Source organism: Oryctolagus cuniculus, chromosome 2 (genome assembly GCF_964237555.1).
Source record: "Oryctolagus cuniculus chromosome 2, mOryCun1.1, whole genome shotgun sequence".
In the NCBI taxonomy this organism is placed as follows: Eukaryota; Metazoa; Chordata; class Mammalia; order Lagomorpha; family Leporidae; genus Oryctolagus; species Oryctolagus cuniculus.
This window is the reverse complement of record NC_091433.1, coordinates 174,135,769-174,160,220: the sequence shown is the minus strand read 5'-3', so window position 1 is coordinate 174,160,220 and position 24,452 is coordinate 174,135,769. Positions and strand designations below refer to the sequence as shown.

Here is a 24,452-nt window from a genome sequence, read left to right as displayed (position 1 = left end):
GCCTGACTGATTATTTTATTGCTTTTTTCTTCAGAGCGACACATTTAAACATACATTTTATTCAGAATGACACTATGTTTCTGACATTGAATTGATTTCTTTTCTGAAAATATTCATGAATTGCTTTTGGTATGCTAGATTAGGACACACACACACTATCAGTTTTGACTTAAACAGCTTCTTGGTTGAAGTATAAGTTGAGCAGTTTCTAAATAGAATTTTAGATAGATTCTTCTAGAAGTCATATTGAAGCCTGTGGCGGGGAAAGGGCAGTCTTTATTAATCTCAGTATTAGTTAAACCACATTAATCTGGATTCTATTGATTTTTTGGTCAGTAGGAAATTATTTAGAAATTCATCCAGATAAAAACCACATATGGGAGGGTCTGTACCTGCAGTGTTGGCATTCCATGTGGGCGCCTGTTCGAATCCCAGCTGCTCCACTTCCAATCCAGCTTTCTGCTATGGCCTGGGAAAGCAGTAGAAGATGGCCCAAGTCCTTGGGCCCCTGCACCCACATGGGAGACTGGGAAGAAGCTCCTGGCTCCTGGCTTCGGATCAGTGCAACTCCAGCCATTGGCGGCCACCTGGGGAGTGAACCATTGGATAGAAGACCTCTCTCTGCCTCTGCCTCTCTATAACCCTGCCTTTCAAATAAATAAATAAATCTTTAAAAAAATCAAATGTGGAATAAGTCACTAATTAGGCAAATTAATATTAATCATTAAAGAATGAAAATTTACCATATTTTTAAATTATGTAGTAACTCTTTAAACCATTTTAACTGCTTATAGTCATATGTAGGTAATGTGTTCACTAAATTTGTATTTATTGCTGCTAACATTGTTTCTTCTTTGCCCAACAGCAGCCTTTTTTTTTTTTTTTTTTTTTTTTTTTTTTTTTTAAATGAGAGGCAGAGAGAGAAGAGCTCCCATCTGTTAGTTCACTCCTCAGATGTCTGCAGCTTCCGGGACTAAGCCAAGGCTAAGCTGGGAACCAGATCGCCTATGTGACTGTAGGGATCCAATAGCTGGAGCCCCACTGTCTCCCTGGTCTGCACTGGCAGCTAAGCTGGAATAGGGCAGTCAAACCCAGGCACTGTGTTGCAGGATGTGCATGTCTGAACTGCTAGCCTGAATGTACCCCCAAGGACCAGTTGTGATCATTAGCACAGGACTGGTTTGTACGTAGCACCTAATAAGGACTCTGTAGCCACATTCTCATCTCCCTTCACTCTGAAGAGAACCTAAATGTTCCTGAAGATAGTTATTTTAACTGGAAAATGCCAGCAAGAAGAATCTTAACATAGGTAGAATGCAGCCATCCTTTGTACATGAAAATAGTCTTGTTACAGTTAGAATAACAGAAATGTGGAGATAGCATAAAAAAATTTTAAAAAGCCTAATTTGATACTGTGAATTCCATATTGAGACCAGACAGGTCCATTGAGGTGGTGATAAAGTGTTGTCAGAGCCCAAGGTTTTTGTTGATTTTGAGACGCTTGACTAGAAGGGAGGAATTGTTAAATTAAACTTGGTCTCAGGCTCCCTCCACACTTAACAGACTAGAGCTTGAGTGCGTGTTCAGATGGTGCCTGCCATACAGTGGTTCCACTTAGAATTTCTCAGCTTTTCAATGGTGCCAAAACTGTGTATTCAGTGAAAACCACACACCAGATTTTGAATTTGACTCTTTTCGCCAGCTAGCACAATGCAGTCCAATACAGGCATGTTGCTAGGCAGCAGTCAGCTGGTCGTGAGGGAAACTGCTGAGACTGTGCTGAACCATGTCACTCAGCCAGGGTGTGCATTAGGTGTATTTCAGTGCATTTTCGGCTTGTGATGTTTTCACCTTTTGAGTGGGGTTGCTGGAGGATGGGACCCCACGGCAAGTTGAGGAGTATCCATTTTTCAGACAAGCAGCTGAATCTCAGACAGATTTGCAGCAGAGCTTTCAGCCAGTCCCAGCTGCAGACAGCCAGAACTTGTTCATATAAGGTCAACGGCGAACTGATCAGGCTGTCTCCATTTGTCAGTCCTTTTTTCTGTCTATAAATCCTGCCTGATCACCTTTATTGGTTCAGGGTGCTGCCTGATGCATGAAGCATTACTTTGCCCAGATAAAATCAGCTGATATATTTTTTTTTAAAGTAGATAATTTGAAGTAGAAATATGATCAGAGGAAATAAGCCCTTCAAAAAAAGAATTTTATCCAAGCAAAACTATAAACATCGTAAGAGACATGTGTCTCTTGAGACTATCAAAGTATATTACATTGAATCAAGGAAATGAAATATGTCTGGGTTTAAAAGTTCAGGTATGTTCCATTATCTTCATAGCAACCATAATTTTTGACATCTTTATGCTAAAATGTGTTTAGAAAAGTAATATGATTAGATGGAAATTGCTTTTGATAGCCAACCTAATGCACCTTTTCTTTTCTTTGTGAGTCAAGTGTGCACCTGAGAAGACATTGAATATAAATAAATAAGCCTGTCTAGTGGCATCCACTTAGAAACAGGTTGCCCGTTTTGCCTGTAGATCTCAATGTTTTGTACCTTTTTAAAACAGCTAAAAAGTTAAAGGAATTTTAAAAATAGCATACCTTGCAAAATGAACAGTTACTAGTTAAATGAGAAATAAATTGGTTCCATGTAAGTATACACTAGAGTATTACCTTTATCCTGTTTATAAAGTTTCTTCAACAGAAGCTAAACTTAAAAATGGAGCAACAATTTTAGTCTGTTGGAAGAAACTGGCTCCTGGCTTCAGATCAGCACACCTCTGGCCATTGCAGCCAATTGGAGAGTGAACCAATGGAAGGAAGACCTTTCTCTCTGTCTCTCTCTCACTGTCTGTAACTCTACCTGTCAAATAAATCTTTAAAAAAAAAAAAAAAAAAGTTGTAGAAACACAAAACTGATTGCTAGGATAATTGCCTTAGGTTTTGTAGCCCTTTTCTAATGGAGACCTAGTAACCCCACTGAAGTTAATTCAGTCAAAGGATAATCTTTCCTGTTACTCTACTGTAAAGCCTATTTGGTGAGAGTCCCTGATCTCTTAGCAGGTGACTTCCCTAAACTCAGTGTGCTCACTGGCAAATTAACGCAAATTGTAATCCATTCCTTTTTTTTTTGTTTTTTTTTTTGTTGTTGTTTTTTCTTTTTTTTTTTTTTTTTTTTTGAAAGACTTACTAAGGCAGAGTGACAGGTAAAGACATCTCTTAGATCTGCTGCTTCACTCCTCGAATGCCTACAGTGCCTGGGGCTGGTTCAGGCCGGAGCCAGGAACCAGGAACCCATCTGCTTCTCCCATGTGAGTGATGGGCCCCCCAGGTGCTTGGGATCATCTGCTGCTACTTTCCCAGGCACCTTAGCAGCAAACTGGATAGGAGACGGAGTGCTCTGATACGGCCCCATCCATTGCTTTTTTTTTTTTTTTTTTTTTTTTGACAGGCAGAGTGGACAGTGAGAGAGAGAGACAGAGAAAGGTCTTCCTTTTGCAGTTGGTTCACCCTCCAATGGCCGCCGCGGCTGGTGCTCTGCAGCCTGCGCACCGCGCTGATCCAATGGCAGGAGCCAGGTGCTTCTCCTGGTCTCCCATGGGGTGCAGGGCCCAAACACTTGGGCCATCCTCCACTGCACTCCCTGGCCACAGCAGAGAGCTGGCCTGGAAGAGGGGCAACCGGGACAGAATCCGGTGCTCCGACCGGGACTAGAACCCCGTGTGCTGGCGCTGCAAGGTGGAGGATTAGCCTGGTGAGCCGCGGCGCCGGCCTCCATTGCATTTTTAATAGAACATCTATTCTTTACATCAGGTTGTTATATTTAGCCCTAAAAACCTTCAGGTCTAGATCAGTCTCATTGTGTGTGACTAGAATGTAAGCTCATATGGGCAGAGGTTCTTTTTTCCTCATTTGTTCACTGATTACCTCCTATTGGTGCCTGTCACAAAGTAGGCATGGAGATATTTGTTTGATAAATGGCAACCAAGTTTCAAAAATGGCTACTTGTATTACTGTTTTGACACCAACCTTCCAAAACATTTGCCATAAATGATACAATTCCAATTTTCATATAGCCTCATGTAATGCCGTTGTCTCTTAAAACAAGAATGCTGGAGTAGTCTCCAGAGAAAATTGATTTGAGTCTGTCCTGCCAAAAAATAAATGGTTCATTGTCAAAACTGTGGTCCTTATTTTATAAAATATTGGTAAATATAAGTTCACTTATCAGTTATTTGAAAGAACATTTTATAACCAGCACTTGAGGGGACACATTGAAGTTGTTCAGTGTTCCAACATACTTATTTTTTTCCCCCTTTCTGTAGTCCAGGTGGTTTTATTGGTCTTAAAGTCGCCTTTCCAGTGAGCCACTTCAAATATGTATTGGAAAGCGGTGTAATTTGTGTAATATTTTGTCTTTCAGAGTTCACCCAGTAAAACAGGTCTGAGCACTTAAAATCAGGAATCAAAACTTGTGAGTGCCTCTTTTAACAAATGGGGATTATGTCATAGGCAGAAGCAAGTATGTGGAAAGAACAACAAATTTTCAGTAAGGAATATAGGGGTACAATGGAAAAAATAGTTTTTAAAGAAATTTACTTGTTAGATTGATTATTGCTGATTCTTCTCAGCATTTATCTCTCTTCCATTTCAAAAAGCAGTCGACCAGGCTGAATTTTCTTATTCCATTGTAAGATTCTACTGAAGGAATTTGGCCCTGCCTGAATCAAGGGCCCTCATGACTCCTAGGAAGTGAAAGGGGAGGGATATTGCATGAACACAGCTGCTGCCCCTCAACCCAAATGGTCTGGGAGTTTGGGTAACACTTTCTAGAAAGAGGGTGCTGAAAACAAAATCCAAATTGTCTTCTAAGACAAACTTTACAAGAAAAATCATAAAACACCTGAAAATACAAAATAGGTAAGAAATAGAACTCTTTAAATTGATAAAACTACTTGAAAAGTGAATGTAGTGTTCATAACCTTGTAGAGTTAAACACGTGTTTACCATAACCTATTTCACTTTTAAACATTTATAGTAGAGCTTCATGTGTGCACTGCACCATGGGGGCATGTACAAGCAGTAATATTCAAAGCGTGTGACTTCTATGGGCACTGGGCAGTCTGACTACCAGTGAATCAGAACATACGCTAGCTATAAACAACCATTAAAGCCTTCAGAGGCATTGCAGCTCATGACCAGGTCAATATACAAGAATGTTCCTGGCATTCATAGGAGTGTAAAGAGGACCCAAACGCCCAGTGTCGGGGGTATTGGTACATTTAGGACAGAATATGACAATGAAAATGATTCAGAGTATAATGCACTAGCATGGTGAACTCCGAAGACAAAGTTTGAGTATTTAAATTCACAAACAAAACTTGGGTATTAAGACACATAGAATAGAGGCAGCACTGTGGTGTAGTGCTCTAAGCCTCTGCCTGTGGCACCAGTATCCCATATGGGCGCTAGTTTGTGTCCTGGCTGTTCCTCTTCCAGTCCAGCTCTCTGCTATGGCTTAGGAAAGCAATAGAAGATGGCCCAAGCGCTTGGGCCCCTGCACCCACGTGGGAGACCCTGAGGAAGCTCCTGGCTTTAGATCGGCCCAGCTCTGGCTCTTGTGGCCATCTGGGGAATGAACCAGTAGATGGAAGACCTTTCTCTCTGTCTCTAACACTACCTCTCAAATTTTAAAAATTTAAAAAAAAATTATATATAGAATAAAGAAAAGCAAGGGAATAGGAAAAGCAGTTGCCTCGGGGGTTCCGGAATGGGAGTAGGGGGTGCATACAGACCCAACAGTATTGTTGACGTTGCTGGTTCTTGGGTGTAAGACTCATGTTTTTGGTGAGTGGTGGCTTCACAAGGTCTAGGGTTTTATGTTTCGGCGTTTCTACTTGCTATATGTATTCTTCTGTGCATAGATTTCCTTTTTAAAAGTATGTATATGATCCCATTTATGTCAAATTGTGTCTGTAAACACAAGGATTTTTTTTTTAAAGATATCCAGTTGGTGAGATTACATAAATGAGGGGCCAGCGCTGCGGCTCAATAGGCTAATCCTCCGCCTGCGGCGCCGGCACACCGGGTTCTAGTCCCGGTCGGGGCGCCGGATTCTGTCCCGGTTGCCCCTCTTCCAGTTCAGCTCTCTGCTGTGGCCCAGGAGGGCAGTGGAGGATGGCCCAAGTGCTTGGGCCCTGCACCCGCATGGGAGACCAGGAGAAGCACCTGGCTCCTGGCTTCGGATCAGCGCGATGCACCAGCTGCGGCGGCCATTGGAGGGTGAACCAACGGCAAAAAGGAAGACCTTTCTTTCTGTCTCTCTCTCTCTCACTGTCCACTCTGCCTGTCCAAAAAAAAAAAAAAAAAAAACATAAATGAGAACTTCAGAAAATGCTACGGAAATTCAAGAGTATCTCAGCATCCTGCACTTAGCATTCAAATGATGATGGGCTGATAATGCTGGATCTTCACGGATACCAGATAAACAGAATTAGGATGATGAAGAGAGCTCATTAAATGCAAGGTCAAAAAGAAAATTCAAGACATGTTCAGTGAAAAGCATATTGGTATATGTGGGAGCAGATTTTTATTGGATAATAAAGATAACATTGAGGACAGTAAAATAGTGACAGATGAAGCACTGCAGACAGGGCGGGAGAGCCTGTTACAGCCAGTCAGTGGTTTTCAGTAAGGGAGTAACCGCCATGTGATGAGACGGTAGACTGCATAAGAAAAGGGAAAGGACTTCAGGCACTAGTTCAGGCTAATCAATTAAATGCCTAATGTGTTATCCAAGTCCCAGATTAAGTGGAAGCAAGAAGAAAGCTAACATGTGCTGTAGTCTACTGCTAAGACAGTCTGCCCTACAATATGAGGTGTGTTCAGCTGCTTCTACACATGCCTTTACAAGGCAAAGTAATTTGCCCCCATATGATAGCTAATAAAATGGTGGTGTCTGAATTCAAACCAGGTGAGTGATCATAAAGTGTCTTCATTTCACACACCAACAAGGGGTGGGGGTGGAGGGAATCAGTAATGAGAACACTGATGAGGTCCTGCTGGTAGTAATCTTTAATTTGAAACCAAGATGTAGGCAATATGCTACTTCCCCAAGACCATTAACGTACATGCCTATCTACTGACTTTATATGCAGATTCTACTTAACACAGATTCACTTGTGACGATTTGAGGATCCTAAGGAGTACTTTCCAGCTACTCCATTTGCAGTATATACAAGCAGCAGGCTCCGCTCATCACTGTGCTGGGGGAAACAGCCCCGCTGCCTGGGTTCCCATTGGCTGCCTTTCCCAGCCTGGTGGGCATTCCCAGAGCCACCTGCAGGGCTTTCCTGTTTTCTGCTGCTCCCTGGTCCTGGGGCCCCATCAAGATGGCCAAGTACCTGCTGCTGCTAAGCTTTCCCGCTGGCTGTAAAGGGTTTCCAGTGAGCTTAAGGCAGGTCCAGTGGGATTTACAGGAGTGGTGAAAGCTGCGGAGACCCAGGGGAGCCAGCAGTGGTTCCCGGAGAAGGTCTGTGAAGGTGCTAGGTTCCAGTATGAAGACTGGAGTTAGAGGACTTGGGCCTCTCATCAGAGGAAATGCTCGCATGGATTTGGTGTGCTGCAGTGACATCTTGGGCCTTATTCACCCTGTTGTACTGCTGGTGAGCCTTGGCCCTTCTCTGTACTACTGTAGCCTTGCAACCCAGGCTTGATTGTACTAAGCTAAAGGTGTTGACACTGTAACAGTTCAGTCTGACAGAGATGCTATCTCCTTCCCATCACCATCGGTACCCCCCTTCCTCGGATTCTAGTTTGCTTCCTTCTTGCCCTCGATCACTGACTGCTATGTAGCAAAATCTTCCCCTCTCCCCCAGTCATTTTTTCAACAGATGTTTCCTGTTAAGCAAGTAATTAGGTGCTGATTACACAAGAGTGATTAAGACAGTCCTGACCCCTGCCTTCAGAGGACTTGGAGCTTAGTGGTTTGTTTCTGCCACTCTGGCAAGGCAACAACATCTTCCCTCCATCTCATCATAGAACCCAGAGCTGGAAGGGGCTCCTCCTCCACCTTCTCCATCTTACACACGGCCATCCTCGGCTTTCCCCCCTTTTCACTGTTTAACTTTTACCTAATCCCGTAATTTCTGGTGAAAATGTGTCTCCCTCATGCACAACTCATTGTGCCTCGTGTTCTAGTAGTGTGTGTGTCTGCCTGGAAGTTCTATGAGGGTGGTGCCATGGTGTATTCATTGTGCTGCTTTCTCTGCCTCCCTTTTTTCTTCTGAGATTGATTTATTTGAAAGAGTTAGAGGTCTTCCATCCACTGGTTCACTCCCCAAATGGCCACAATGGCCAAAACTGGGCCAGGCCAAAGCTAGGAGCCAGGAGCTTCTTCGAGGTCTCTTGTGGGTGGCGGGGGCCCAGGAGTCTGGGCCATCTAATGCTGCTTTTCCAGGCACATAAGCAGAGAGCTGGATTGGAAGTGGAGCAGCCAGGACTTGAACTGGCGCCCATATGGGATGCCAGCACCGCAGGGCGTGGCTTAACCCATTAAGCCACAACACTGGCCCTCTCTGCCTCCTATAGTATAACAACTGTTCATACAGTATACATTCATTGTTCGGTAAGTATCTCATAGTCAAGGCTAGGAATCAGTGATCACAGGAGTCCCTGATGCTTTGCAAGAGACCAGGCAAAGCAGGGAAGAATCCTCAGGAAAACACGGGGTTGAAGCTTGAAGCATTTTCCTGAAGATTTTCATAACCAGTTGGTGCCTCTTAAGAGTTGAGAAGAAGGCCGGCGCCGCGGCTCACTAGGCTAATCCTCCGCCTAGCGGCGCCGGCACACCGGGTTCTAGTCCCGGTCGGGGCGCCGGATTCTGTCCCGGTTGCCCCTCTTCCAGGCCAGCCCTCTGCTGTGGCTAGGGAGTGCAGTGGAGGATGGCCCAGGTGCTTGGGCCCTGCACCCCATGGGAGACCAGGAAAAGCACCTGGCTCCTGGCTCCTGCCATCGGATCAGCGCGGTGCGCCGGCCGCAGCGCGGCGGCCATTGGAGGGTGAACCAACTGCAAAAGGAAGACCTTTCTCTCTGTCTCTCTCTCTCACTGTCCACTCTGCCTGTCAAAAATAAAAATAAAAAAAAAATAAAAAAAAATAAAAAAAGAGTTGAGAAGATGTCAGAGACATCCATAAAGAAAAGTTAGTTATTAGGTGGCCCTCATTTCCTGACACGATTTTGCCATCTTGCTGCATAGGAGTCCCAGAAAGAAGGGAATTGATATGTTTGTTATCAGGATGATGGAGGAACTTGTGGGGAAGTAGCCACACAAACAGGCAAAGCCAACTTGTTTTTAAGGGCAATCGTTGTAGCTGAAAAATCTGGAAGCAACCCAAATAACAAAATGATTTAAAAGTGGCCCAACCACTCTGGAATAGTATGCAAGTTATTAAAGATGATTTCAGGGGCCAGCATTGTGGCCAGTATCCCATGGGAGCGCAGGTTGGAGTCCCGGCTGCTCCATTTCTGATCCAGAGCCTTGCTAGTGCACCTGGGAAAGCAGCCAAAGATGGCCCAAGTTCTCTGGGCCCCTACCACCCGCTAGGAAGACCCGGATGTAGTGGCTTGGGAGGCACTTGGGGACCGGACCGGATGTCGGTTTCTCCCTCTACCTTTCAAATTACAAACACTAGCAATGTATTGGCAGCAACAAAATTACACATCAGGTAGAAGGAATGTGAAGAGGAAGGGCTATCAAGACAAGAATTTAAAACCTGTAGAGAACCCTTTTTATTCACTGAGGAAGCACCTACTGCATCCCAGGCACCTGGCCGAGGGCTCGGATGAAACCACAAAGATGCCGGCTTAGAATAACCGTTACAACGGATCCCCTCACAACAGCGCGGCCTTCACGCTCTCGCCTTTAGTATAGAGAGCCCTAACTCTGCGACTTCACGGACAGGACAACCACCGCGCCAAAGGCCGGTTCCGACTCCCGCCTCGGTCACCGCGCGTGCGTGCGGGGCGCCGGCCGGTACTGCGGGATCAGGCTGAGGACAGGCCTGCGGCCTCACTAGAGGAAAAGTCAAATGCTCCACGCAGGACTGGCGGTGTGAAGCGTCCAAGGGGAAGAGGTCAACTGAGGCAGCTCGTGTGAGCTTTGCCTGCGCTTTGTAGCTCGAGAAATCTCGCCGTGTAACCGTAGGAGGCCTCTTGCCAACCGCGGCCCCGTGCCAGTGCGCGGGGCCCGGAAGTCCCGCCCCCAGAGGCCGGCTCTGCTCGTTGATTGGTCTCAAGGCCGGGCGCGAGGGTTCGAATAGGAGGTGTTGTGGGCGCGGCCCCAGAGAGCAACCGTCTGAGGCCCGGAACGCTGTGGTAGAGGCTGACGGCTGCGGGGATTTTCACGCAGTCCTGGGTGCTTGTAGGTACCTTCGCCCGCAGCCGGGGTCGGGCCTCGCGTGCCAGTCTCCGGTTGCACCCGGCCCCTCCGCTCCCTCCGGCTGCCACCCCGCGGCCCATTCGTGTGAGCTGGTGGCGGCGTCCCTGCCCCTTGCCGACGCCACAGCCCCGCCCCGCGCGCTTCCCCTCGCGAATCCCCTCAGATGCCTTCGCGGTAACGAGCACGCACACTCCGGCGCCCGGGGGCGAAGGCGCGGGCTGTGGGGCGACGCGGGAGGGGTCGGGGACGGGGCGCGGCCAGCTCCCGAGGCCGTGAGCGCCCCGGGGGCCCCGACTGCCGGAGCGGGGCGGTGGTCCCGGGGGCGTCCGCGCCGGCGTCTCGGGGCCGGGCCCGGGCCTGCTTCTCAAAGCGCGAGAGCCCTCCCCTCGCAGCCCCCGGGGCCGCCCCCCGGAGCCTCTGCCTGCTGTTGGTTTTCTTTCTTCTACTAGCTGCCGCGTTAAGGGTCCACGGGTGGTGGAAGTTTGGACGGCGGGGAAGGTGCCGACGTCTCATGCTGGAGCTCCCGGGTTCCGTTCCCACCTGGCTAATGCAGACCCAGGGTGGCGGCAGGGATGGTTTTGTTCACACCTCCTCCCCATTTTCTAGCACATAATTTGATATTTTCATTTGGTTTCCTTTGATTCCTACCACTTCAAGGAAGTGTATTATATATGACGCGCTTACGCACGAATGGATGAGATTTCTAATCCGATTTGAACGTATCGAACAGCCATGCACGCTCGCCTAGCATTTGGCCAGATCAAAAGCATTAAGCCGCCGCCTGCAACACGGGCAACTGTATGGGCATACCGTATGAGCACCAGGCCGTGCTGCTGCTCTCCCCATCCAGCTCCCTGCTAACGTGCCTGGGAGAACAGGGCAAGATCGCCCAAGTGCTTGGGCCCCTCCACCCATGTAGGAGGCACAGATGGAATTCCAGGCTCCTGGCTGGCTTCCTGTTGCAGCCATTTGGGAGAGACAGCAGATGCAGAATCTTTCTCACTCTTTCTAACTCTGCCTTTCTAATAAGTTTTTTTGTAGCCATTATATGAAATTACATTTTTGGAAAAGATCTTTAAAACCTCAAAATTGTGGGGATTCGATAATAACCCAAGCAAAGCTTCTAGCAGTTTTGCCAGAATACTTTTCCAATTTGCTGTGTTGTTTTTCAGTAGTTAGATGTGCAGGTTATGGTAGAAATGGCGGTAGTCATTTCAATAAAGTTTTTTTTGGAAGATTTATTTATTTATTTGAAAGGCAGACTTGTAGGGAGGAGGGAAAGAGAGCTTTCATCTGTTGGTTCACTCCCCAAATGGCTACAATGGCTGGGGGCTGGGCCAGGCCAAAGCCAGGAGCCTGAAACTTCATCTCAGCCTCCCATGTGGGTGGCAGGGCCCCAAGGACTTCGGCCATCTTCTTCTGCTCTCCCAAGGACATTAGGGAGCTGGATCAGAAGTGGAGCAGCCCGGCCTCGAACTGGTGCTCCTATGGGATGCCGGAATTGCAGGCAGTGGCTTACCTACTACGCCACAACACCGGCCCCAATAAGGATTCCTTTTTAAGAGTTACTTCATTTTAGCAAAAAGGTAATAAACTCTTCTCTATAGCAATGCTTCTTTAAGCCATCAAGTCACAGTTTATCAAGCATATTTACATTACAAATGATAGAATTAAATTTATATAAAGAGATTTATAGCTGGGTTTCTTTTCCTGACAAGGTTACAATAAGTAATATTGAAGTATTTATTATGTGGCAAGTATTTTACACATGATTTCATTTAATATTTAAAACAATTCTTTAGTGGTTAAAGATTATGGAACTTTGTTATGAAATAGTCCTGGAATTCAAATGTTAGCTTTATCATTTACTAATTTTGTGGCTATGAGCAAATTTCTTCTCTAAGCCTCAATTTGTTATCTATAAAGTAAGAATAAAATAACTCATTCATCTTGAAGTTAATGAGATAATGCATGTAAAATGTGGCACATAGTGTTATTACATTGGCTCATAGTAAGTGTTCAGTATGTGATGGCAATTATAAAGAAGGCTGAGTTGCCAATGAATATTGCTGTTAGGATTTTATTATTATCATTATTTAAGGATTTATATATTTTGAAAGAGTTAGAGGAGAGCACGAGAGAGAGAGAGAGCACTTCCATCTGCTGGTTCATTTCCTAGATGGCCACAACAGCCAGAGCTGGGGGATGCCAAAGCCGGGAGGTTCATCCAGGTCTCCAACATGGGTGGCAGGGACCCAAACATGGTGGGCCATTTTCTACTGCCTTTCCTAGGCCATTAGCAGAGAGCTGGAACAGAATTGGAGCAGCTGAAACACACACTAGTGCCCATGTAGGATGCTGGCATCCCAAGAGGATGCTTTACCTTTTACTCCACAATGCTGGCTTTGCTGTTAGGTTTTTAGTATAGGCAAATGAATCTCCAGATTACTTTTGCTTCAGTTTTGTGATTCTGTGAAGCATTACCGTTTACTTTACCTCAGAGAGAAATTATTTCAAATATGCAGAGAATTAATATGGTGTAATTACTAAAAATAAATAAATAAATACAAATTATTCCTAGATATCCTGTTAAAGTGTGAGTTTTGGCTTGATTGAAAAAATTACTTTTTTGAAAGGCAGAGATACAGAAAGAGAGGGAGAAACAAAGAGATTTTCCATTTACTGGTTCACTCCCCAAATGGCCACAAAAGCTGGCTGGGGCTGGGCTAGGCTGAAGCCAGGAGCCTGGAATTCTGGGTTTCCCACGTGGGTGGCAGGGGCCCAAGTACTTGGGCTTTCCCGGCACATTAGCAGTGATCAGAAGGGGAGCAGCAGGGACTCAACTGTCACACTTAAGGGATGCTGGCACCACAGGTGGTGTCTTAACCCATTGCACCATGACAACCCCAGCTTGGTTGTTTTGAATGTTGATGATTCCAGGTAAAAATCCAGTAAAGGATTTTACCATTATCAGTTCAGTTTCTCCTACTTCACTCCCTTTCCCTGTCTCTTACCCTGTCTGAAATGACCCATATTTTAATTTTTCTTTCATTCCTTTCCTTCTGCCTGCCATCAGAACTCTTGTTCAGTTAGTTTATCTAAACAAAGAACAAAATTAAAAGCTACTTCAAGGTGGAATATGACCAAAACTGTAGCATTGATCACTTCTCTCCTTGAGCTTCTTCTCTACAGCCTTCCTGCCAAAGTTTGCTGATTAACTTAAGTGAATCTCTGGAGATTTTCAGACATTTTATGTTCTTTTAATTTGTTTCAAATCTCTTATGATATACCCTAAAATGAACATTAGGGTTTAGTGGAATAAAGAGACCTACTGTGAGCATAATATTTTGTCCATTTGGTAGGAAAATTTCATTTCATCTCATGACATACCCATTTTTTAAAATATTAAAATACTAATTAAAGTTGCTTACCATTCAGTAAAATTTAGTCCTAGAAGATGTGCCACAGTTGTTCTGTGTTCTGGTATATTGCCTAGCCCAACGACCCAATTTGAGAAGCCTAATTTTTTCCATCTAGATATAAGTCTGCTCTTATTTGGAAAAAAAGATGTAGATGAAGCCTCCACCTGTTCAGAGCAGAAAGTTCTCACACAAACTGAAGGCTCAACTGATCACTTACTTATCTTTCCGTAGAGTTTATAGCACCCATGCTCCAACTCCATAATTTCCTTCTCTTTGGACCTTAGGATCCAGAAAGAAAGATGGGAGAAGTATTTGTAGAATTGATAAAGTATCATTTCTTCTTCCTAATCTAGTCCTGCACTGTATAATACAGTAGCTACTAGCCACATGTGGCTATTAAATACTTGAAATGTGAGTGATGCAACTGAAGATTTAATTTTTATTTAGTTTAAGAACTGGTGCAGTATAAACAATTTCCCACTTTACACAACTTCATTTTCTTGGTAGGACTGCATTTCACTTTGTTGAAAAATTAGCCACAGAGGGGCCGGCACTATGGGTAGTGGGTAAAGCCACCACCTGCAGCACCTGCACCCCTAACAGGATGAGTACCAGCTGCTCCACATTTTTTTAAAATATTTATTTATTTATTTGAAAGAGTTACACAGGCGGGGGGGGGGGGGGAAGGAGGGAGGGAGGGAGGGAAAGAGGGAAAGAGAGGTCTTCCATCCGCTGGTTCACTCCCCAGTTGGCCCCAACGACCAGAGCTGCGCCAATCCGAAGCCAGCAGCCAGGAGCTTCTGGGTCTCCCAACAGGTGCAGGGTCCCAAGGACTTGGGCCATCTTGTACTGCTTTCCCAGGCCATAGCAGAGAGCTGGATTGGAAGTGGAGCAGCCAGGACTTGAACCGGCCCTTTATGGGATGCCAGCACTGTAGGTGGCAGCTTTATCCATTATTGCCATAGCGCCAGCCCATGTTCCACTTCTGATCCAGCTCCCGATTAGTGCCCCTGGGGAAGCAGTGGAATATGGCTCAAATCCCTGGGCCCCTGCCACCCACATGGGAAACCTGAAAGAAGCTCTTGGCTCCAGGCTCCTGGCTTCATAGTAGCCCAGCTCCAGCTGTTGCAGCCATTTTGGGAGTGAACCAGTGGATGGAAGATTTTTCTGTCTCTCCCTCTCCTCTCTCTCTCTCCTTTCAATAAATAAATAAATCTTTTTTAAAAAACTAGCTTCGGAATTGAAATATGCTATAAATATAAAATACCCACCAGGTTTCAAAGACTCAGGGTATAAAATACCTCACTAATTTCTGTGTTGATTGTATTATTAAATTATATTTTGAGTATGTTTTGCATAATTATATTAAAGCTTCCCTTTTAAAAAAAATGTGGCTTTTAAAAAATATACAGCTATTGGGGCCGGCACTGTGGAGTAGTGGGTTAAGCTACTGCCTTGCAGCGCTGGCATCCCATATGGGCACCAGTTCGAAACCCAGCTGCTCCACTTCTGATCCAGCTCTCTGCTATAGCCTGGGAAAGCAGTGGAAGATGGCCCAAGTCCTTGGGTCCCTGCACCCACGTGGGAGACCCAGAGAAAGCTCCAGGCTCCTGCTTTGGATTGGTGCAGCTCCAGCCATTGAGGCCATTTGGGGAGTGAACCAGTGGATGGAAGGCCTCTCCCTCCCCCTCTCCCCATCTCCTCCTCCCCATCTCCTCCTCCCCCTCTCCTTCTCCCCCTCTCCTTCTCCCTCTCCCCCCCTCCCTCTCCTCCTCTCCTTCTCCCCCTTTCCCCCTCTCCCTTCTTCTCTTCCCCCTCCCCCTCTCCCTCTCCCTCTCGGTGTAACTCTGCCTTTCAAATAAATAAATCTTTTAAAAAATATATACAGCTACAAGTGTGGCTCATGTTATACTGAATAGTGATACTCCAGTCTCACTACACCCAATTTTATTTTACAGTCCTTCCTTCAGTGGGGAAGGGTCTGAGGGTCAGGAAGAAGAATGTGTACCTACCTCCCTGAATATGAGGGGAGGCATGGCTGCTGGGCCACTGAGTTATGGATGCATAGGTTTTCATTAGGTTCTTAGAGTAGTTTCCTGCTTTGCCTATTTGTGTCTCCCATTTCCCTAGAAGTACTTTGACCACATAAATGGTATTAGCTGTACTAATCATGCTTATGAATTAGTACCAACAAGGTAATTAGTATGCATATTGTTAAGTATTGATGGTTTAACTTCGATTCAGATTTTATCATACTATAACACTGTATATTCACATACATTTATAAAGAGCCACTCAAATAGCATGGCCATATACTCATTCACAACTTTAAAAAGTAGGGATACCAACTTAAGAAAATCCTTCCTGTACCATACATTTCTTTGTTTTCAACTTTTTAATGAACACCAAAATATGCTTGTTAAATAAATTTTGTAATATGTCAAAGAATTTACTAATACAAAGATTTGTGGAGTTTTTTGGGGGAAAGAGGTTGCTTTTTAATGTAGCACTTGACATTGATAATAATTTAGTTCTGGAAATAGTTTTCCTTGTTTTATAAAAATTGGAAGTGGCATATAACAACCATGTGATATAAATTATCAGGAAGAAAACACCGCAAATACATGATAAACTCAATATAATTTCTAAAATTAACTTTCACATTTGTTTGGGGTTCCCTAATAGCCAAGGCAAAATAATATGTACTATCTTATTTGAGCAGAGGAAATGTAAAGGAAGTATAGCTAGTAATGAATTCAAAAAGCAACTTCTAACACTGTAACAAATAACATTTTTTTTTTATTTATTTGACAGAGTTAGACAGTGAGGGAGAGAGACACAGAGAAAGGTCTTCCTTCCGTTGGTTCACCCCGCAAATGGCCGCTAAGGCCGGAGCTACGCTGATCCGAAGCCAGGAGCCAGGTACTTCTTCCTGGTCTTCCACACGGGTACATGCGCCCAAGCACTTGGGCCATCCTCCACTCCCTTCCCAGGCCACAGCAGAGAGCTGGACCGGAAGAGGAGCAACCAGGACTAGAACTGGTGCCCATATGGGATGCTGGCACCACAGGCGGAGGATTAACCAAGTGAGCCATGGCGCCGGCCCACAAATAACATTTTAATAGCAAGTTTAGTTACGTTTTATATGACTACCTCTGGTAGTATCATCCATTTAGTTGTTTTTATATAGAAATGAATGTGATAACTAATTGTATGTTTTGTTTTTACAGATTCTTGGGAAACCAATATGAGGCACAATCAGATGTGTTGTGAGACACCACCTACTGTAACTATTCATGTAAAATCAGGACCAAGTAGATCACATCAACCCAAAAAATCCATGAATCTGAAGCGTCCTATTTTTAAAGATAGTTGGCAAGCATCTGAAAAAAATGCACATAATAGCAACAAATCTAAACGCCCCAAAGGTCCTTGCCTAGTTATACGGCGTCAGGAAATGACTGCTTTCTTTAAATTATTTGGTAGGTTTACAGTGCAATTACATTTAAAAGCTAGAATGCAAACATTTTATCATTTCCAAAATGATCAGAGAGATTGCTGATTTCTGGGTCAAATTTCCCATCTACAACCAAATTTTTGTTTTACCTAAGTTTTTTTAATTTTTTGACAGGCAGAGTGGACAGAGAGAGACAGAGAAAGGTCTTCCTTTTCACCCTCCAATGGCTGCCGGGGCCGGCGCAGCACGCTGATCCGATGTCAGGAGCCAGGTACTTCTCCTGGTCTCCCATGGGGTGCAGGGCCCAAGCACTTGGGCCATCCTCCACTGCACTCCCTGGCCACAGCAGAGAGCTGGCCTGGAAGAGGGGCAACCGGGACAGAATCCGGCGCCCCGACCGGGACTAGAACCCAGTGTGCCTGCGCCGCAAGGCGGAGGATTAGTCTAGTGAGCCGTGGCGCCGGCCATTACCTGAGTTTTTTAATGTTGGTGTTTTTGTTTTTTGCTTGCTTGCTTGCTTATGAATTAAAAATTCAGACTCCTCTACCTTTTAGGTGAATTAAATACAAGTGTCAAATGTAAATCTAGGCAATTCAGGTTCATAGCCTGAGTTTCATTTGCCCTAAAGACAAGACTTAGGTGAGCTACTAACCCAGTTTAACTGGCCTTGAGGGGTATCCCAGGGCTTTGACTGCTAAAACCAAGCATACTGGGAAAGTTGCTCTCCTAGAGAAGTTTTAGAGTCATGTTTTGGGAATGTTAAAAATTTAACTGTGCCTTATCAGCATGTTCATATAATGAAATAGAGCTTGTTCAGATCATGAGGCAACAGTACTTTGCTGACAACATTTCATAACAATTAGACAAAAAGAAACTTCTGCATGGCACTTCTACTAGCCAAGAAAGAGAAGGTATCTATTGGGGGCAGGGGCAGAAAAGAAGGTAGTTAGATAAGTATCTGTGGGAATGAATCAAGTCAAGTAGATTACAGGGCCTAGTAGATCCAGGGAACAGACTTCCTTGTTTACAGGAAGGCCAGGTACATTAAAGCTGATTAATATGTAAGAAAAAATAAAATGAAAAGATGAGTTTCTTTTTTTTTTTTTAAGATTTATTTATTTGAAAGGTAAAGTTGCAGATAGAAGGAGAAACAGAAAGAGATCTTCATCCACTGTTTCACTCCCCAAATGGCTACAACAGCCAGAGCTTGGGCAGGCAGGAGCCAAGAGCTTCATCTGAGTCTCCCATGTGGATAGCAGGGGCCCAGGGACTTGGGCCATTTACTGCTGCTTTCCCATGCACATTAGCAGGGAACTGGATTGGAAGTAGAGCAGCTGGAGCTCGAACCAGCACCCATATGGGATGCCATCATTGAAGTGGCAGCTTAATCCAGTATGCCACAGTACCAGCCCCTCTACAGTGTTTTTGTTTATTTATATTTTTTCTAATATTCAGCTTTTTTCCAAAATTAAATGTTAATTCTAAATGAGTTTTTATGTAGATATTTTCATATGTATTTGAATAATTTAGGTAAATAAGACAAAAAAGAAGAATTCAAAGCTAAAAAATACCTTAAAATCTAAGGAGAAAGTAATAGAAAAACATATTTAGAATACATTTTAAAACATTTAGGAATCAGAATATTAAGTCATTGTTTCTTAAAAACTGATTATTATCAGATTTCATTTCCCCCTGTTAAGATTGATTTTGGAAAGGAAAGAAGAGCCAGAGTTACCCAAGACTTGTTTCACAAAGTGCTATTAGATGTTCAGTAACCCAGACACTTCCATCATTCCATTTCCTTCCTGAGCTGTATTTCAGTTAAATCAAATGGGAAGCTGAACAATTAGGCAGTAGGTTTTGTACAGTCCTTGCAGTGGTAAATATATCAAAGGACTGGAAACTACACCTTAAACAATGCTAAAATGGTCCAGCCATTTTTGTTTGCTTTCTAAGCCTCATTTATAATCTTATGTAGCAGTTCTTCAAGAGGAAATGTTCTATTTTTAAAAGACAAGTCATAGCTATCTTTTGTTGTAGATGACGATTTAATTCAAGATTTCTTGTGGATGGACTGCTGCTGTAAAATTGCAGACAAGGTAAATTTGATAATGATATAAACGTTAGCATTTTTATGTTACATGATCATTAGAGAATTTTGTGAGAATTTTCTGCTTTATTAAGGTTTGGAAAGGGGCTAGCCTATATTGTGCTTTGAAGGCAGAATCCTTACGCATTCAACTTTGGAATTAGCATACAGCATAGATTCATTGAATATTGCTGATTAGATTTAAATGACTCTGTCCATCTGAAAATAAGAATCAATATGGACCTAATCCAATTTTTAATGGCTTTTTTTTAATGATTTATTTTATTTATTTGAAAGATGTTCTATCCATTGGTTTACTCCCCAAATGGCAGCAGCAGTCAGTGCTAGGGTAGGCTGAAACTAGAAGCCAAGAACTTCTATCTGGTTCTCCCACATGGGTGGCAAGGCCATCTTCCACTGACTTCCCAGGCACATTATTAGCAGTGAGCTGGATCAGAAGCAGAGCAGCCAGGACAAGAACCAGCACTCTGATGTGGAATGGCAGCTTAACCAGCTGCATCAAATCTCCAGCCTCAACTTACTCCTGTGATCAGAATTACTACCTTTTATCAGGCTGTGTAGAAAAAAATTCCGAGATTCACTGTACTTGGAAAATCTTATTTTGTAGTAATTCAGATAAATCCAAATAATCTTGTAGGCTAAAATTAGTTTAATATTTATTTTGGAACTAATGTTTCAGGAAAGAATATCTAACTTACATACTAGGAACAGTGTTGTTTCTGTGCTTTTTATGAATAGTAATGATTTCTGCTTTGGCAATGCCGTTTAGACTTACCAGTCCTATAGAAAATTCAGCATAGGTTCACATCACACTTAAAATAACATGTGAGCCAACAAAAAAGATGAATTGGTTAATTTCAAGATTAAATACCCGGGGCCAGTGCTGTGACATAGTGGGTAAAGCCATCGTCTGCAATGCCAGCATCCCATATAGGTGCCAGTTCGAGTCCCAGCTGTTCCATTTCCTATCCAGCTCTTTGCTATGGCCTGGGAAAGCAGTACAAGATGGCCCAAGTCCTTGGGCCCCTGCACCTGTTGGGAGACCTGGAAGAAGCTCTTGGTTCCTGGCTTAGGATTGGCGCAGCTCTGGCTGTTGCGGCCAACTGGGGAGTGAACCAGCAGATGGAAGACCTCTCTCTCTGCCTCTCCTTCTCTCTCTGTGTAGCTCTGATTTTCAAATAAATAAATTTTAAAAATGCTGATAGGAAAATAAATAAAATCACCAAATATTTTTTTAAAACATTAAATACCCACTAAGTTAATATTGATGAGGACATTTTTTGTACTTTTTTTTTTTTTTTTTTTTTTTTTGACAGGCAGAGTTAGAGACAGAGAAAGGTCTTCCTTTTTCTGCTGGTTCACCCCCCCAAATGGCTGCTACGGCCGGCGCTGCGCCGATCCGAAGCCAGGAGCCAGGTGTTTCTTCCTGGTTTCCCATGCAGGTGCAGGACCCAAGCACTTGGGCCATCCTTCACTGCCCTGCTGGGCCAGAGCAGAGAGCTGGACTGGAAGAGGAGAAACTGGGACAGAATCCGGCACCCCAACCAGGACTAGAACCCAGGGTGCCAGCACTGCAGGCGGAGGATTAGCCTAGTGAGCTATGGTGCCAACCGATGAGGACATTTTTAAAAAGATTTATTTATTTGAAAGGCAAAGTGATGAGAGAGAAAAAGATCCTTCTATGGCTGGTTTACTCCTCAAATGCTGGCAACAGCCAGGGCTGGGTCAGGCCAAAACCAGGATCCAAGAACTCCACCTGGCTCTCTCACATGGGTGGCATGAACCCAAGTACTTGGATCATCATCTGCTGCATTCCAGTTGCAACAGTAGGAAACTGGATTGGAAGTAGAGGTGGGACTTAATTCTAGCACTCCAGTATGGGATGTGGGCATCCCAGGCATCAGCTTAACCCACTGTACCACAACTCCTACCCCTGATGTGAACATTTTTTTAAAAAAAGATTTGTATTTATTTGAAAGGCAGAGTTAAAAAGAGGTCATCCATCTGTTGGTTCACTCCCCTAATGGCCAGGACTGAGCCAGACCAAAGCCAAGAACCTGGAACTCCATCCAGATTTCCCATGTGGGTGGCAGGGGCCCAGGCATTTTTACCATCATCTTCTGCCTTCCCAGGCACATTAGCAGGGATCTGAATCCAAAGTGGAACAGCCAGGACTCCAACCAGCACCCGTATGGGATTGCTGTTGTCGAAAGCAGTGACTTAACCTGCACCATGCCACAACAGCAGCCCCTCTGTTAAAATTCTTTCTTGGGCCAGTGCCGCAGCTCACTAGGTTAATCCTCCGCCTGCGGTGCCGGCACCCTGGGTTCTAGTCCCAGTCGGGGCACTAGATTCTGTCCTGGTTGCTCCTCTTCAAGTCCAGCTCTCTGCTGTGGCCCAGGAGTGCATGTGGAGGATGGCTGAGGTCCTTGGGCCCTGCACCCACATGGGAGACCAGGAGGAAGCACCTGGCTCCTGGCTTCGGATCGGCGCAGCGTGCCAGCCACAACACACCAGCTGTAGCGGCCACTTGGGGGATGAACTAACGGAAAAAGGAAGACCTTTCTTCCCCCCCCCCCCCCAACTCTGCCTGTCAAAAAAAAAAATTCTTCCTTGAAGTTTAAGATGACAAAGAATGTTAAATTTCAAACATGTACAACATAGAATAGAACAAAGGCCCACTTTTCCAGTCTCAAAAGCCTACAATAAACTCATGACTATTCTTATTTCTTTAACCCTCTTCCCCATCAAAGACTGGTTTATTTTGAAGCAAATCTCAGTCATCCTAACATTTTATCAATAACTATTTAATGATGCATCTGTAAAATACAAGAGCTGTTTGTTTTTTTAAGGTTGAGTTTTTTTTTGTTGTTTTTGTGTGTGTGTGTGTTTGTTTTTTTTTTTTTTTTTTTTTTTTTTTTAAGGCAGAGTTACAGAGGCAGAGAGAGAATGAGAGGTCTTCCATCTGCTGATTCACTCCCCAAATGGCCATAGCAGCCAGAGCTGAGCCAATCAGGAGCCAGGAGCTTCTGGGTCTCCCACGTGGGTGCGCAGGCCCAAGGACTTGGGCCATCTTCCACTGCTTTCCCAGGCCACAGCAGAGTGCTAGATCAGAAGTGGAGCAGCCAGGACTTGAATCAGCACCTATATGGGATGCCAGAACTGCAGGCAGTGGCTTTACCAGTTATGCCACAATGCTGGCCCCAAGGGCTATTTTTGACATAATTACAATGTTACTAACACTTTTAACAATTAAAAAAATATTTGTGTAAAAGATCCAGTTTCTGTGGAGTTGTGAAGTTTTTAAGATGTCCAGTTTTAAGTGGATTAAAATTGTTGTACAGCAGGGGGCAGTGTTAGAAAAGAAACTAACCAGGAATTTGTTATCATTTCAACAGTTCTTTATACTGGACGTTACCCTGAAAACTTGGAATCACGTTTGTGATCAATCCTTTGATAATAGGATAAATGTGTTAGAATACTATGCTTATTTACTAGAATCTGTTATATGCTCTAATATTATCTAGGCATGTATCTTTTTTTTTTTTTTTTAAGATTTATTTTATTTGGCCGGCGCCGTGGCTCACTTGGCTAATCCTCCGCCTCTATCACCGGCACCCCGGGGTTCTAGTCCCGGTTGGGGCGCCAGATTCTGTCCCAGTTGTTCCTCTCCAGTCCAGCTCTCTGCTGTGGCCCAGGAAGGCAGTGGAGGATGGCTCAAGTGCTTGGGCCCTGCACCCGCATGGGAGACCAGGAGGAAGCACCTGGTTCCTGGCTTCGGAACGGTGCAGCACGCCGGCCATAGCGGCCATTTTGAGGGGGGAACCAACGGAAGAAAGACCTTTCTCTCTGTCTGTCTCTCTAACTCTGCCTGTCAAAAAAAAAAAAAAAAAAAAAAAAAAAGATTTATTTTATTTGAAAGGCAGAGTTACAAAGAGATTGTCCATCTACTAGTTCACTCCCTAAGTGGACACAACAGCCAAGACTTAGCCAGGCCAAAGCTAGGAGTCTGGAACTCCACCCAGAAATAGAACCATGTTATTTTTATATCTAAAGATAGTTTATTTAGAAGTCATTTAATTGCATTTAGTTTGAGGCTAGGAGCCCAGAACTCCCTCTGTGTTGCCCACATTGGTGTCAGGGGCCCAAACACATGGGCCATCTGCTACTTTCCCACATGCATTGGCAGGGAGCTGGAGCAGAAGTAGAGCAGCCAGGACTCAAACTGGTGTGGGATACCGGTGTTGGAAGCAGCGGTTTAACCTGCTGCACTACAACATGGGCCCCTAAAAATCATTCATAAAGGTTGTTTTAAAAAGTAGAGGATGGTTTCTATAAGAAACTCAAAGGGTTCAGAAACAAATTAGATATACATTCATACAAATAGAAATGTCAAGCAAGTGTGGCAAAATATTAACTGGTGAACCTCAGTAAAGGATGTATGTTTTTTCAATGTCTATAGGTTTGAAATTTAAGTTTGAAAAACTGGTATTTAAAAATATTAGCTATAATAATAATTTCTGAAATTAATCATAAATGGTCAAGAACTATTTCTCAGTGCTCAAATGTATTGGTTAGATAAAGCAAAAAATATTAAAATAGGTAATTCTTAGTAAGGATACATATTGTTATAGCTTATGAGAAATTTTGAAAGCTATTTTAAAGCAGTGTATGAAAGCAAAGTGTTAATTTTTAACTTTTTTCTTTATAGTATCTTTTGGCTATGACCTTTGTTTATTTCAAGAGGGCTAAATTTGCTATAAATGAACATACCAGGATAAATTTCTTTATTGCTTTGTAAGTATCTAATCACCAAGTGATTTTTGCATTAGTTATTTATAATACATATGCTGTATCACTAAAACATAGGCTGTTTAAAACTTTATATATATTTTTGAATAGGTCTTCTTGTATAAAAGCTATTCATTTTTACCTTAATAGGATATTTTTATTTTCTTTTCACTGAACTTATTGCACTACCTACCTAATATTTATTGTTCCTTTTACATTTTTCAGAGTGCT

General features: G+C 43.8%; 1 protein-coding gene across 7 annotated transcripts in view; it reads left to right on the top strand.

Annotated features, from left to right (window-relative positions):
* The first annotated feature begins 10,302 nt into the window (after positions 1 to 10,302).
* SPDYA (speedy/RINGO cell cycle regulator family member A) overlaps positions 10,303 to 24,452 on the top strand; it is a 49,699-nt gene continuing 35,549 nt past the window's right edge. The window contains exons 1-5 of one of the 7 annotated variants that reach the window (XM_051839950.2): positions 10,303 to 10,423; positions 16,678 to 16,785; positions 17,094 to 17,345; positions 19,361 to 19,419; positions 24,142 to 24,227. In XM_051839950.2, coding sequence (XP_051695910.1) covers positions 16,740 to 16,785; positions 17,094 to 17,345; positions 19,361 to 19,419; positions 24,142 to 24,227 — 443 coding nt within the window. In that variant the 5' untranslated portion in view covers positions 10,303 to 10,423; positions 16,678 to 16,739. Of the gene's footprint in view, positions 10,526 to 10,610; positions 12,028 to 16,677; positions 16,786 to 17,093; positions 17,346 to 19,360; positions 19,420 to 24,141; positions 24,228 to 24,452 lie in introns of those variants that run through there. The other 6 variants (XM_051839952.2, XM_070069289.1, XM_002709941.5 and 3 more) reach the window with 6 other exon arrangements.